The sequence below is a fragment of the Orbicella faveolata genome, unplaced genomic scaffold (assembly GCF_042242905.1).
Source record: "Orbicella faveolata isolate gen_17 unplaced genomic scaffold, um_ofav_v1 contig_3, whole genome shotgun sequence".
In the NCBI taxonomy this organism is placed as follows: Eukaryota; Metazoa; Cnidaria; class Anthozoa; order Scleractinia; family Merulinidae; genus Orbicella; species Orbicella faveolata.
Window position 1 is genome coordinate 18,775,800 of NW_028301558.1, and position 12,070 is coordinate 18,787,869.

At 39.0% G+C, this 12,070-nt stretch overlaps 1 protein-coding gene across 4 annotated transcripts in view; it reads left to right on the forward strand.

The window, feature by feature from the left end:
• Window positions 1-2,179: 2,179 nt before the first annotated feature.
• The window catches only part of LOC110057486 (C-Maf-inducing protein-like), a 39,698-nt gene continuing 29,807 nt past the window's right edge, over window positions 2,180-12,070 (forward strand). Inside the window, exon 1 of one of the 4 annotated variants that reach the window (XM_089297503.1) lies at window positions 2,180-2,281. In XM_089297503.1, the coding sequence (XP_089153629.1) occupies window positions 2,201-2,281 (81 nt within the window). In that variant the 5' untranslated portion in view covers window positions 2,180-2,200. Of the gene's footprint in view, window positions 2,282-8,186; window positions 8,317-10,435; window positions 10,532-12,070 lie in introns of those variants that run through there. The other 3 variants (XM_020764078.2, XM_089297504.1, XM_089297505.1) reach the window with 3 other exon arrangements.

A 12,070-nucleotide genomic window follows, 5' to 3' on the forward strand; every position in this document is an offset into this window, starting at 1 on the left:
AATCAGGCTAAGGCTTAAGTCGATTTGACCGAAAAAAGAAACATTGTTTATACGAGACTTAAAACCAACACTTAATGACAATGCTAGCAGTGAAAAGCTGTCACTTTATTAGTTATCACCTTTTGTTTTCGTTATTGTTTAGTTAGTTACCAGTACCTCGCTTTGTATTTTTAAGTTTTAAATCTTTCGTTTCTTTATAACCGCCACTTCTGAAAATGCGTGCTGCAGCATGCGAAACGTCAAGAAAATTTTAGGTTGTTGTTCCAAACCATGCGTAGTTCATGTGTTATGTTTGTTGCCGCTGTTTGCATTTTATTTCTTGTTTAAGTCATATCTAAAAATTCTTTGAGTAGCAGGCATAGCTCACCAGGGCTCATATGGGGGAGGGACGGGGATGAGCACTCTAAGACTTCTGGGTACCATGACGAAAGATAACTCAAGAGCTGATTACCTCTGGTACCCTTTATCCTCTTTTGTGTTTATCTAAGGCCTCTGGAAATATAGATCGCTTTCACTGTCACGCAACGAAAAAATAAATCGAAAACTATTCAGTGGAAAAAGTCAAGAAATTTTATGTTATAGGAGAAAAGTAAAGACGGCTTTTCTCCAATTGATAGGTCTCTGGGTTTTCCCAAACTTCAGATAGTCGTCGAAATGTTTTGCGCAAATTTACAGAACCCAGTATAGAGCCGACATGTTGGTGGACCTCCGTGCTCCACCAATATGGCGGCCGGAAAATAGTGTAAACATCTGGAACTTACTTTGGCTATCTAGTCTACTGATTGTCTGAACTATGCCAAAAAGACATAGACACAAGCACTAATATTTTAACTCCTAAAATAGCTAAAAATCACAAGATGAGTGTATATTTTGCGACAAACGCAATCGTAGCTTTGTGTCAAGCACCGCCAAAACTCCGACATTCAAAATGCGCTGCTTTCCAAACCAAGCACGCTATTGAGCTGAAACATTGTAAACAGAAATAAATTTAGATCCCCCTATGTCTGATGAGGATAAAAAACTTTCGTGGCTCTTTAGTTTTGGATTTTGGAATTTAAAAACGTCACGTGAAACCGATCTGTAAGCTTTTTCAAATTCGACCAAAATTTTCAAAATTTTCCAAACGGGAGTAAATGGTATGGAAATTTCTTGGGATTTCTGAGAATTGTTGAATTTCCGAAGGACGACCTATTAGACTGGAAATTCTGGAATAAATATCGATGAAATGGAAATTACCAGTGAGAAATTCTCGAAAATTATGAAATTTCGGAAAATGCTGTTCCATTCGCCGCTAGCACTGAAACTCAAACCGAAATTTTTGGTCGAATTGAAAGCATACTGTATTTTTTTACAGGTAAGAAGGTCACAGCCTAGTCATATTATCATTAGGTGCAATCTACCAGCGAAAATTGCCACGTGTACAGGGTATCAAAGGCGAGCGCAGTGGAGAGAGCGCCAAATGGTCTGGGTTCGAATCTGGTGTCGAGGTTGGTTTTAGTCCTCCAAGAACTTTTAATTATCGAGCCGTGTCCAATTTTCCTGCCTGCTCAAAAGCCAACAGCTGAAAATAACGAGCGAAGAGTGAATCCGTTGATGTGCGACGGCTACATGCTAATGGCGCTATTTTCAATTTTACTTTATAAACTGCGGAACACGTACCACACAAAAGTAATCGATAATTAATTCGTCAAAACAGTCCATCTTTGCCAGAGAGCGGATTTACGTAAATAATCATTGTTCCAATGTATGGAATTGTATGGAAAAAGAATTATTTTCAGTTAAGAGCTCTATATTTGCATGTTAAGAAAAAGTTACATCGTGGTTTCGCGAAAACAAAACACTCCGGGGTTACCCTTCGCTTTTTACTGTCCTTTTGCACGTCTCGGAAAATTTTTAGGAGGTAAACGCGCTAGATTCTTTTTTCTTGATATTACCAAAATTAGCGTCATTATCTGTAATTTTGCCCAAGGCAGCTTACAAACTGAACGTTTGGCGATTTCTTTAGAGTGTGTCCGCAATACGTAAATGTTATTGTTTACATCCACACTTTTTATTGGACCAAAATACGAATGGCTTCTTGTGACGCGAGCGCAGAGAGTAGCCAAATTTGAATGAAATTTAACTTGTTTATGGTGCGATTTCATCGTGCTTTATCCTTTTAGTAAGGGTTATCTGCGCTAAAAGAGCTTGTCGCGTCAAGATGAAGTTGAAGCAACGTCTGAAGTCATTTTTCTCGCGTCCACTATGTTTGGGAAAGCGACGTAAAAAGGAGGAGATTGAGGTTAGTCCAAATAGTCATTATATAATTCCCCTTCTTAAGCTTGGTTTAGTACGGAAAAGACATCGCCATTCTTGCTGTATTACGGTAAACTAATATGAAAAAAACGAATGATCAAGTTGATGATCGAAGCTCAGACGAAACTGTACGGAGCTATGTTCACTGGCTCTAGTGCCGTAAACACGTTTGCCACAGTCCCAGACTCAAAGCTTATAGCTGGCCTCATTTGATCGACTATCGATTAAAAATATCAGCTTTCTAGCCGCTTGTTTGCCCTGCCTAGAAGCCCATATCACTCGTATAAAAGCGGTGTGTTTTATAAGTAAACACGTTTTAACGGACAGACAATCAGATTTGACCTGGGTTTTAGGAGTTTCTGTCGCAGTCTAAATTTGCAAATTTGCAAATTCATTGTGTATGCTCTCCCAGTGTTTCGTGTTGCGAAATCGCGCTCAGAGAATGTTGCCTTCATTAAAAATCAATTTTTCAAACATACAAACGGTCTATGTTTCAATCCGATAGATTAATCAGAATCAGATTTTCAATTAAATTTCATGCAAAGTGGAATATTATACAAGCACATTAACTTCAAAAATGCGGTGTATTTCATATATCCTAGCGGTCATGAATTTTGCATTTAAAGCGGTTTGTCTCGTGTAATAGGCCAAATCATGCAACAGTGAAAAATGCCTAAAAGAAAAACAACTCGAACGCAGCTGATCTTCGTCTGTATTACTGAAATGTCTAGGTCGCCATTGATTTCTCACAAAAGCGGAACGGTTCAAAGTTCTCTGCGCGCCACTAAAATACACAATTTCGCAGCAACGCACGCAAGAAATTAGTAGCCATTTAGATATTTAGACATTCGTTAATTTCTGAAACTTCGGTCACTTTGCTATGTCTTGTCAAACTTAATATGTGAAATGTCACCGGCAGCATTTTAAAATTTCTGTTACCATTGTTTCACCTGCGTTTATTTCAGTTCAGAATGCAGCTCTGATGCAAATATACCCAAACGCAATTCTTTACGAGTTTTTTCCAATGTTATTATGTTCGAAGCTCTCCCGCTAGATTTAATTCATTTTAAACTAGACAATTGGTAAAATATAGCTTACTTTTCATAGGAAAACTAGAAAAACAGCATTTTAAGAACAGCCGCATAAAAAAACCTTCTAATACTTTTCATGAAGCATCTGTCATTTGGTTTCCTCATCGGCTTATGAATTTCCTTTTTCGTGAAGATTGCGCCAATAATAGACGGGAAGAAATGCGATTTAATTCAACCGGGGTGTATACGTATGCATCATAAGAAGCGATTGTTTTGGAGAAAAAGTATTCCGCCATCAAAGTTCCCAGTGCATGTTCCTGAGAATTGGATTGCCACACTGGAATTGTGCTGAATTTATTACGTTTACATGTAATTTATTTGAACCTTATTTCCTTGCTCGAGATTTCAGCTCTGTCGAGGGTTGAATTCGACGCCAACTCCTTTCAGTTGGTAGAGAGATAACAAACCAACTTTTTGTTTCCATGAAAAGAGAGATTTAAGTTCTAGTTACTTCTGATGTTAATATTCAAATTATTTTTACTTCCGATCGACTGAAAAACGGAGCGAGCCAAGCTCAAGACGATGGCGAGTGTCGACAGTGAGACGAGACACCGCTTCGGCTGGCTTCGCCTGACCTCGTTGACAATATTTTTTTCGCGCTTACCGTTGTTTTTCGCCCGATACCCCAATTGGGAGTCTCTCCAAAGGCTGGTTAGATATGTTTGACCACAGTAAACCTCAGACCGAAGTACTTCCTTTGTGGTAATTTAATTGTCAGTATGCGGAAGTAAGGCTATTCGGTGAGAGCTGTCGTTTATGATAATATTGAAGCCGAAATTGTGCAGGCGGGAAAAGAGAGCCCAGGATAACTTGCACACGCATGCTCGGAACATCGCCATTTCTTTTTCCCGAAAACGGGAGAAAAGCCATATATGGCAAAGCTTTTGGAAACGCACACATGCTCAGCGATCCTGTTTTCTGTAATGATTACAAGCCAGTCTCGGCCCAGAACTCGCGCACAGTCCGGTCGACTTTCTGTAACGTTAACTACAAAGTTATCGTTAACATTGTCTTTAACACTTTAAAAAAAGTCAGGTAAAAACTTCTTACATTTTATTATATCCATCCCCGACTGCAATTTAAGTGTTTTTCGTTCATTTTTAACTTGGAAAATGCCGGACGTAGCTCATTTCCAAATTGTAGGTATAGTAAGGAAAAATTTCACTACAACCTTCGATCCTTCCGTCACTTCTTCGCTTCGGGTAAGACGTTTTTGTTTTCAAATCTGCTGACCAGTAGATAAAGCGTTCGCAATCGCCTGCCCACAAGTCAAGTGTCGCTGATCACCGAGCGTCCGCGCGTTACGATTTATTCACCAGGTGAGTTGTTTTAGTTGCAATTTCTCCCAGAGGTCTCAATTTCGTCGTGCAAACAAAAAGGATCGCGGCTTCCAAGAACGAAATAAATTCTCTAAACTAACGGCCAGAACATCAATCACTAGCCGCTATCTTCAGGTGACGCAATTCATGACGAACAATTCTTTATTTCAAGATTTAATCGCTAGGGTTCACTGAAATCGACGAATATAATACTTATTTTACTCGCGATTTACCATCTCTATAGTGAGCAGTTGATGGTTAATTTATTATTTATTGGTTAGTCAAGTGTAAGTAAAGTCAGTATACGGGCACTTACAGGGCACTTCCAAGCCAAACCTCTCCCGGCATTTTCATGGTTTTGTAGCTACAAATAGAGTACTCAGTTCTAAAAAAAACTGACAACAAGAAGTTATTACAAGTTTGCGCTCCGTTGCTTTGGTTTTTTTAATTTTTACCTTTCAGTTCTACACCTGTTTTGACTATTTCGTACGTAACGCACTTCATCGTCAATAAAGGGAAAGATAAAGGGCTTACGTATATCTATTTCATCCTATTTTTCTGTGTTCGCTGGTGACGTCAGAAAGTTAGAGTTTATTTGACGAATTCTAGTGCGTCACTTATCGTTTGTTCTATTCAATCAATCAATCAATCAATCAATCAACTTTATTTATAGAGGGTGACACATGACGGTGTAAACTGATAAACTAGTAGCCCTCTGTGCTAAAATTCTAGGAGTAAGTAAGTTCTCCACATTGTAATAATACGTTTCTTGATACCCTTTGACAAACAGTTACGTTATTCCCAAGGTGATTACAGTAAAGATGTTTTTAGACACACCCAGTTCTTCCGCGGACAACGTCATCATCACGCGCGTTGCGTGGATGTTTTTGAGGAGGATTTAAAATGCGCATAAGGCACTTGAGCTCTCCACGCCAGCAAACTCCACGTCATAGAATTTTCCATTTCTGGACACTCCTGGGAATTTCGAAACTGGGAATGACTTTAAAATATCTTGAGGGTGGATTAGCTTAGGAATATGGTCTATGAGAGGGATTAACTCTCTCATACTCATTTCGTTGCAGGCCTACTCTGGGGCTTATTTAAGTCGCCCTAAGTCGCCTTCAGTCCGTGATTTTTTCCGCTTTCATTTCTCCAGCAGTTCGATGAGCAATTGCAGTGGTATTTGCTGGGCACTTGTTTTAAAAGGTTTTTGCTGAAAATAATCAGAATTATTGAAAGCTCAGAATTTCAGTTTGAAATGGTAGAATTGTCAGCTAGCGGGTGTAAAACTGATCCATGATAGACGGTCCAGCTCGAAAAGACGAGTTCTGAATTTACGAGATTGACCATCCATAATTCCAATTCTTGATCTATTGATAGTGAACCACATATGCATTTAATAATTTTTGCACCCCTTGCCAACCGTTTGTATGGAAAAAGAGACACACATACACATAACATCCATTCGAACCTCGACTTCAGAATGGATGGCTACTGAAATTCAAATCAGTTTGATTTCCCTTTACAGGATATCTTTGATTTCGCTTTTTTCTAAACAAGAGGAACAGAAATCTGACTTCGATTTTCATTTCCTGGCTTCCTTTTCCAAAAACAAAATATAAATAGCTACCGGATATCCGGCTGCTGCAAATCCAATATCTGTTATCGTCTTTTATATTATTTATTTGCATATTCATTTGCATGAGCGCGCGTTTTTAGGGCGTTTGAGAAGCTGTGACCTTGTTTCAGAAATATTTATTCTCAGAATTTTTAGGCGTTCTCCTTCACTCAAGTCCTTGCTGGCAAAAACGATGTTGTTCCGGGCAGAACTGCTTTTAGAGCAAACGTCTGTGTAATTGCTCAAGTATCATTTACGGTTGTGTTGCTTCTGCATAATATAAGAAGGTTGACCTGGTCTCTGAGATCATTATATTGTTTAGCTTACTATATTCAGTTTCATCTGTCCGCCGAATGGCACGGCCCGCTTGACGGATACGTGCCATCTTATTTCACGGTTTCACTATAGACGACCCCTCCACCACCGCCCCTACCCTCTCTGAATGGATGTGTTGTGGAGTTGTAATGACAGTTGTTGAAACTCTGACCCTAGGCAAATCCGCTATCGCTATATAAGCCAATGACATGAAACACCGGATCTTACAAAAACCCTTCATTTTTTTTTTTTTTTGAAAGAAGCAAAGTCAGGGAGGCACCTTGAAAACTATCCAATTCTTCTCTGAAGTTTCTTGTTTGTGATCCATATCTTGATCTTCCTCTTTCGTAACCACCCTTTTATATTTTCGGCTTTAGAAAGATTAAAATCTAATTTCTCCTTACAATACCAATACATTACCAGACAAGCAGGTGATGAGAATAAAGAAAGTCCTCAGCTAAGCGATACTGTTTTACTGGCTAATCTAACACCAAATTCTCAGAACTGATATCAAAAGAACTGTATAGCTGTCAATTTGAGACTGATTTTGTCCCGTCAGAAAAAGTGGCTTCAAACATCGTGACATATATAATAATAGTAACTGGACCGAGTGAAGTACAATTCAGGGAGTAATCGCGTGAGTAATTGGACACCCACGTGATAAGGCACCGATTACGTGACAAATAGGTGCACGGAGATCCAATCACGATCGGGAATTTTTTTTATAGATACGATTACTTTTTAAATTGCCCCTTTAATAACACGTTAACTCTGAAGTTCAAAACCTTATTACTTATGATTCCATTTTTGGCTGGAATCAACGACGGCAACCAAAGAACCTTGAAGAAAAAAAAAAAACAACCAAAATAGATCAAAATCCGCTAATCACAAACCACAGACGTGACCTGACAGGTTCGCTAAGATGACTGACAACAACGAAACTGAGCAGAGTTTTCGTGGCTAACAAGATAGATCAACATGAAACATTCTTTCTGTGCTATAATTATCAACACAAGACAAAACGTTGTGTGCTAAGAGAAGTTTACACTGAGATCCGAATCGAATCAAATAGAGAACCGTTCTTGGTATTTCCGATTGAATTTCGCAATATTACGACAAATAATAAAGATAAGCCATGCAGTGCTCACAAGATTTCAGTTCAAATAAAAACAAATGATGTAATGTTGTTGAAAGAGACAATAAATCCAATTAGCATGTTATTTGAAGTTGCTCAAAGAAGGTCAATCGAGAAATCACTGAATGCATAAAATGGATACGACAGTTTCACTGTTCCATATCACTGGGCAGTTGATGAATAGCTTGTTCCAGCACTACTTGAAAACAATGGAAGACCACGTAAAGAGGAAAGAAAGCTTTATAAATGTCTTGACGCCGGATATGAGTGAGTTCAAGCTGAAACAGTCCACAGCCAACACGTGTGGTCTGTCACGAGACGCGCCCGGTCTTGCATCCGTTGGGTTTCCTTGTCCGCAGTCTTACGTCACACATGACGTAATGACGTCAAAACTGGGAACTAAGGAAGAAGTTGCCATGTTTCGCTTTCCAGTGAGGTTCCACGAAACAGCTGGTAGACGGTAAACATGCTGACGATTGTCTCAACGTTAACGCTGCAAACGTTCTGCGATCTACAAGTCGGACAGTCGCTTTGAATTTACTAGTAAGTACTATAGAATTTTCAATTGCGCTGCATCGCTCAGTAAAGATGCTATTTAGTCCGGTTTAACAAGACAAATAGGCCATTTTGTAGCGTACAAACTCATCTTAAAATCGTAACCTAATCGACAGAAATGCCTGAGTTCAGCTTTAGGTCAACGTGTACAAACCTTTGAATTTAACATTTCCTTTGCAATTAATTTAACTTATGGCGCTGTTAAGATGAAAGAGTCTCCGCTGTGGGTAAACACAATGACCGACTAAATTCGATTCTTCAGGAAACTATAGGGAACTTACGTCACAAAAGGTCGTTCTCAAAACGTCGTATTTGTAAGTCTTTGCTCCATGTAACATCAGCAAGATCCAAAACGGTCATTGCTCAATTTTTGTTAGCTATTCCAACTCGTAGGCCTGTGGTGACAGTCGTAATAGATGACTATGACGTCCAACACATACTTCGTCTCGGGAGACATCGAGATTCGAGGAAAAACAAAACTAACTGTTTCGTTAGTTCCCAAGAGACCAGTAATTAAGTGTTTGTTGTATAGCTGGAGTTTAGTGTAAAGTAACAAGGCAAGGTGAAGTCAAAGTAACGTCCCTCGGTTAGTGGGAGAGCGGGAAACTTTTGCGTAAGACATTTCGATTCAGCCATTGCCACGTGACCATAAATCGCGCATTAGATTCAACTCAACTCCAGCCATAACAATACACCACGGGGTGGATGGATAAATGCGTGGCAATTATCCTAAACTAACATGTGATTGGGATCTGATATATGCCTAGCCGGTACTGTCTCAAGATTGATATCTGGCAGTAGATTTTGCTGACCTGAATTTGATTCAAGAGAACTGTAAGTGTCAATTTAGAAATCATGTAATCCTGTTTTGATTTTTTTTCCCGCACGTTTCAATGTAAGTTTTCAGTCCACCGCTGACTTAAGCAGGGTTTTATAGGCTTAATCCAGACGCAAAACTGAAAAAAATATTGACTGCATGTTTCTCTGCACACATACACTTAGATATTATCCGCAATCTGATGTGACATATCACGACTTTACAGGCAATTATGAAATCACAAGTAAACGAAAATTACGAGGCTTATATGACATACGCTAAATCCATGCTGTTTATACTTGATTCATTTAATCCACCGCCTTTTAGAATAAGTTCACTTGGTTCAAAGTTGCAAGCTTCACAATTTATGTGAAATTGGTGGAATTCAATTCAGTTGTAATGTCATGGTTTCAACTTGAATTTTATTTTGAGATGTTTTGCTATTTTGGTGAAACGGTGAAAGAAATTTAACAGCGTTGTATATAGCGTGCGGATAAAATGATGGCTGTTATTGCGCTATCAAGCAAAATTAATTCTTGTTTATGTCTGTAATAGTTTCCCAACCTACGCTTGAATTGTGAAACATTTGCACTCTTTTAAAAAGCCAACAACCTCACTGCTATAATTAGCCCGGGTCACCATTTAGTAGTGTAGAAGTTTTTATTTTTGAAATGGTAATAAAAGAGCACGTGGCATTTGATATTGGCGCACTTTGAATCAATGAAAACCGCAGGAAACGTTGCCTTGATCGCACATCAACAAATGAGTGGGCAAGCGTGGTATGGTAGGCGCTCGGGGGCTACCCTACACAGAATTTCACCATAGGAAGTGTCTCACGGCTTCAGTCGCTTCTTGGGAAATAATTCAGATGTAGGACAATTTGTTTTCGTTTTTTTTTTTTTTCTTTCTGGATCGAGCTTGATGTTTCTCGACAAAATAACCTGCAATATTGACAGTTGGTCAAGCGTATTAGTCAAGTTTCACAAGGATTCCCGTGAGCTCTCTTTAGTGGTTGTTGAGCCAATATGGCGGCAATGCGTGGAAATCGTAAACTGGGTAAATTTGAGTGTAAACGTTCAAACCATCCTTCCACAGAATGAATGAACGTCGTACAGATTACTTGATTACTTTTCTAGCAATATAATTGATTCGTGCTCCGAGACATTTTTGTTCAAATATTAAAGTGAACGCACGATAGCTCAATCAGACGTGACAGGAAATGCTGTCTTAGATGTTGTTTGACGTGAAAAGGAAACGTGCCCATATTATAAATGTGACCATTTTATCTCTTATTTTATTCACACGATCGGGATCACTGTAGTTTACCCCAACATCGACCTCCATGTTTATCCAAGTTCGCCAATCTGTCGACTTCCAAACAAACGGGTAAGTTTTCCCTGGAATATATCTCAGTGATTCCCTTGTTGCCCAATGACAATTTAGCTTTTTTTTTCCATACACTGCCAGATCTGTGGACGAGCGTCGGAATTGGATCACAAATATACTCGTTTCAGATACATTCCGTATTTCTGTTTTTGTATTCTCTTTTTAGCTACACGAGTTACATCGCAGATCTCAGTGCAAGTTTGAAGGACACATTCTTGCCAAACTTACCACGTTTCAGTTTAAGAGTTGCTGAGCCTTAGACTGCCTCATAAAAACAATTTATTGTATGAAACGTGATCGAACTGGTAAACCTGACGTCATTTTAATGACTAATTCATCATGTTCTCATGCTGGCAGAAAACGAAATTGGACTGTTCAATTCGAGCGTTATAAACGTCAAAATTAGTGAGTCAAAACCAGTCCTATTTCCTCCATGTCACTAAAACCGAAGTTAAGCGATATTTGAATTCAGGTCGTTAAAGTCAAATGTAGGATACAGTTATTAATTAGTAGAAAACTGAACAAAGCAATGCTCCAATAGCTTAATAATCTGAATTCTGCAACTGACTACAACAAATGAACCGGAAGGAACTGAGTGTTGTGTCGAAAGTTTTTAAACAACAAAGGTCAACAAATTAAATTTGTGTGGAGAAATCGCATCTCCGTACATACTACTTGCTTTGGTCCAGGCCGAAAATGCCTTTCGATAAAATGAATGTACTGGAATAGCAAAAACGCTTTGAACTATGAACACGTGTGCATGGGACAAAGACTGTGGTTAGCCATTTCTAAGACGTGCAACAAAACGAAACAAAATTAAGCTGACTGCCGGAAATCGGCTTTATCCGAAATCCTCTTTTGGAAGCAGGCAACGTTCCACGTTTCACTTTCTTGTTTCCTCCAGGTTTGTCTCCAGGTTTGTCTCCAGGTTTCCTTGGATATTCCGCGCATGATAGCTTAGAGGACATTTAGCAATGAAAGTGAAACTGACACCAAACTCGATCGACTAGCCTTGAGAAATATACAAAATCAATTTGATTTCTTTTGCTTTATTCACAAGGGCGAGCATATCTGGATTAATTCATCAATCTGCATCTTCTAATGAAGTGGTTCCAATTTTAGGATAAAATATTTATAGAATGGCGCAAAAGTCTGCGACCGCGACTACTAGTGAGGCATAAATCAAATGATACACTATATTATACTGCAAAGTTAGTACAAAGCTGTGACAGGCTTTACTGAATGTGATAAATGCGATCCTACGTGCAGCCGGCGCTACTTGAATTGGTTCACGACTTCTACTGATCAGGGTCCACTTGACCGACCCTCGGGAGCTGATTCATATGTTACTATGTTACATTAGAATGTATCAAATATGGGCTCTTCAGTTCATTAACCAAGTTAATATCATGCGAACTAGGCTATTATTTTCATGCTTTTCATTCAAGCATAGTTCGTTTTCAACGAAGGAAAATTCGGTCGACTGTTGTACTGTTGAAATAACTAGCCGCCTAGTCCAACCTAGTCTTGTCAGGCTAC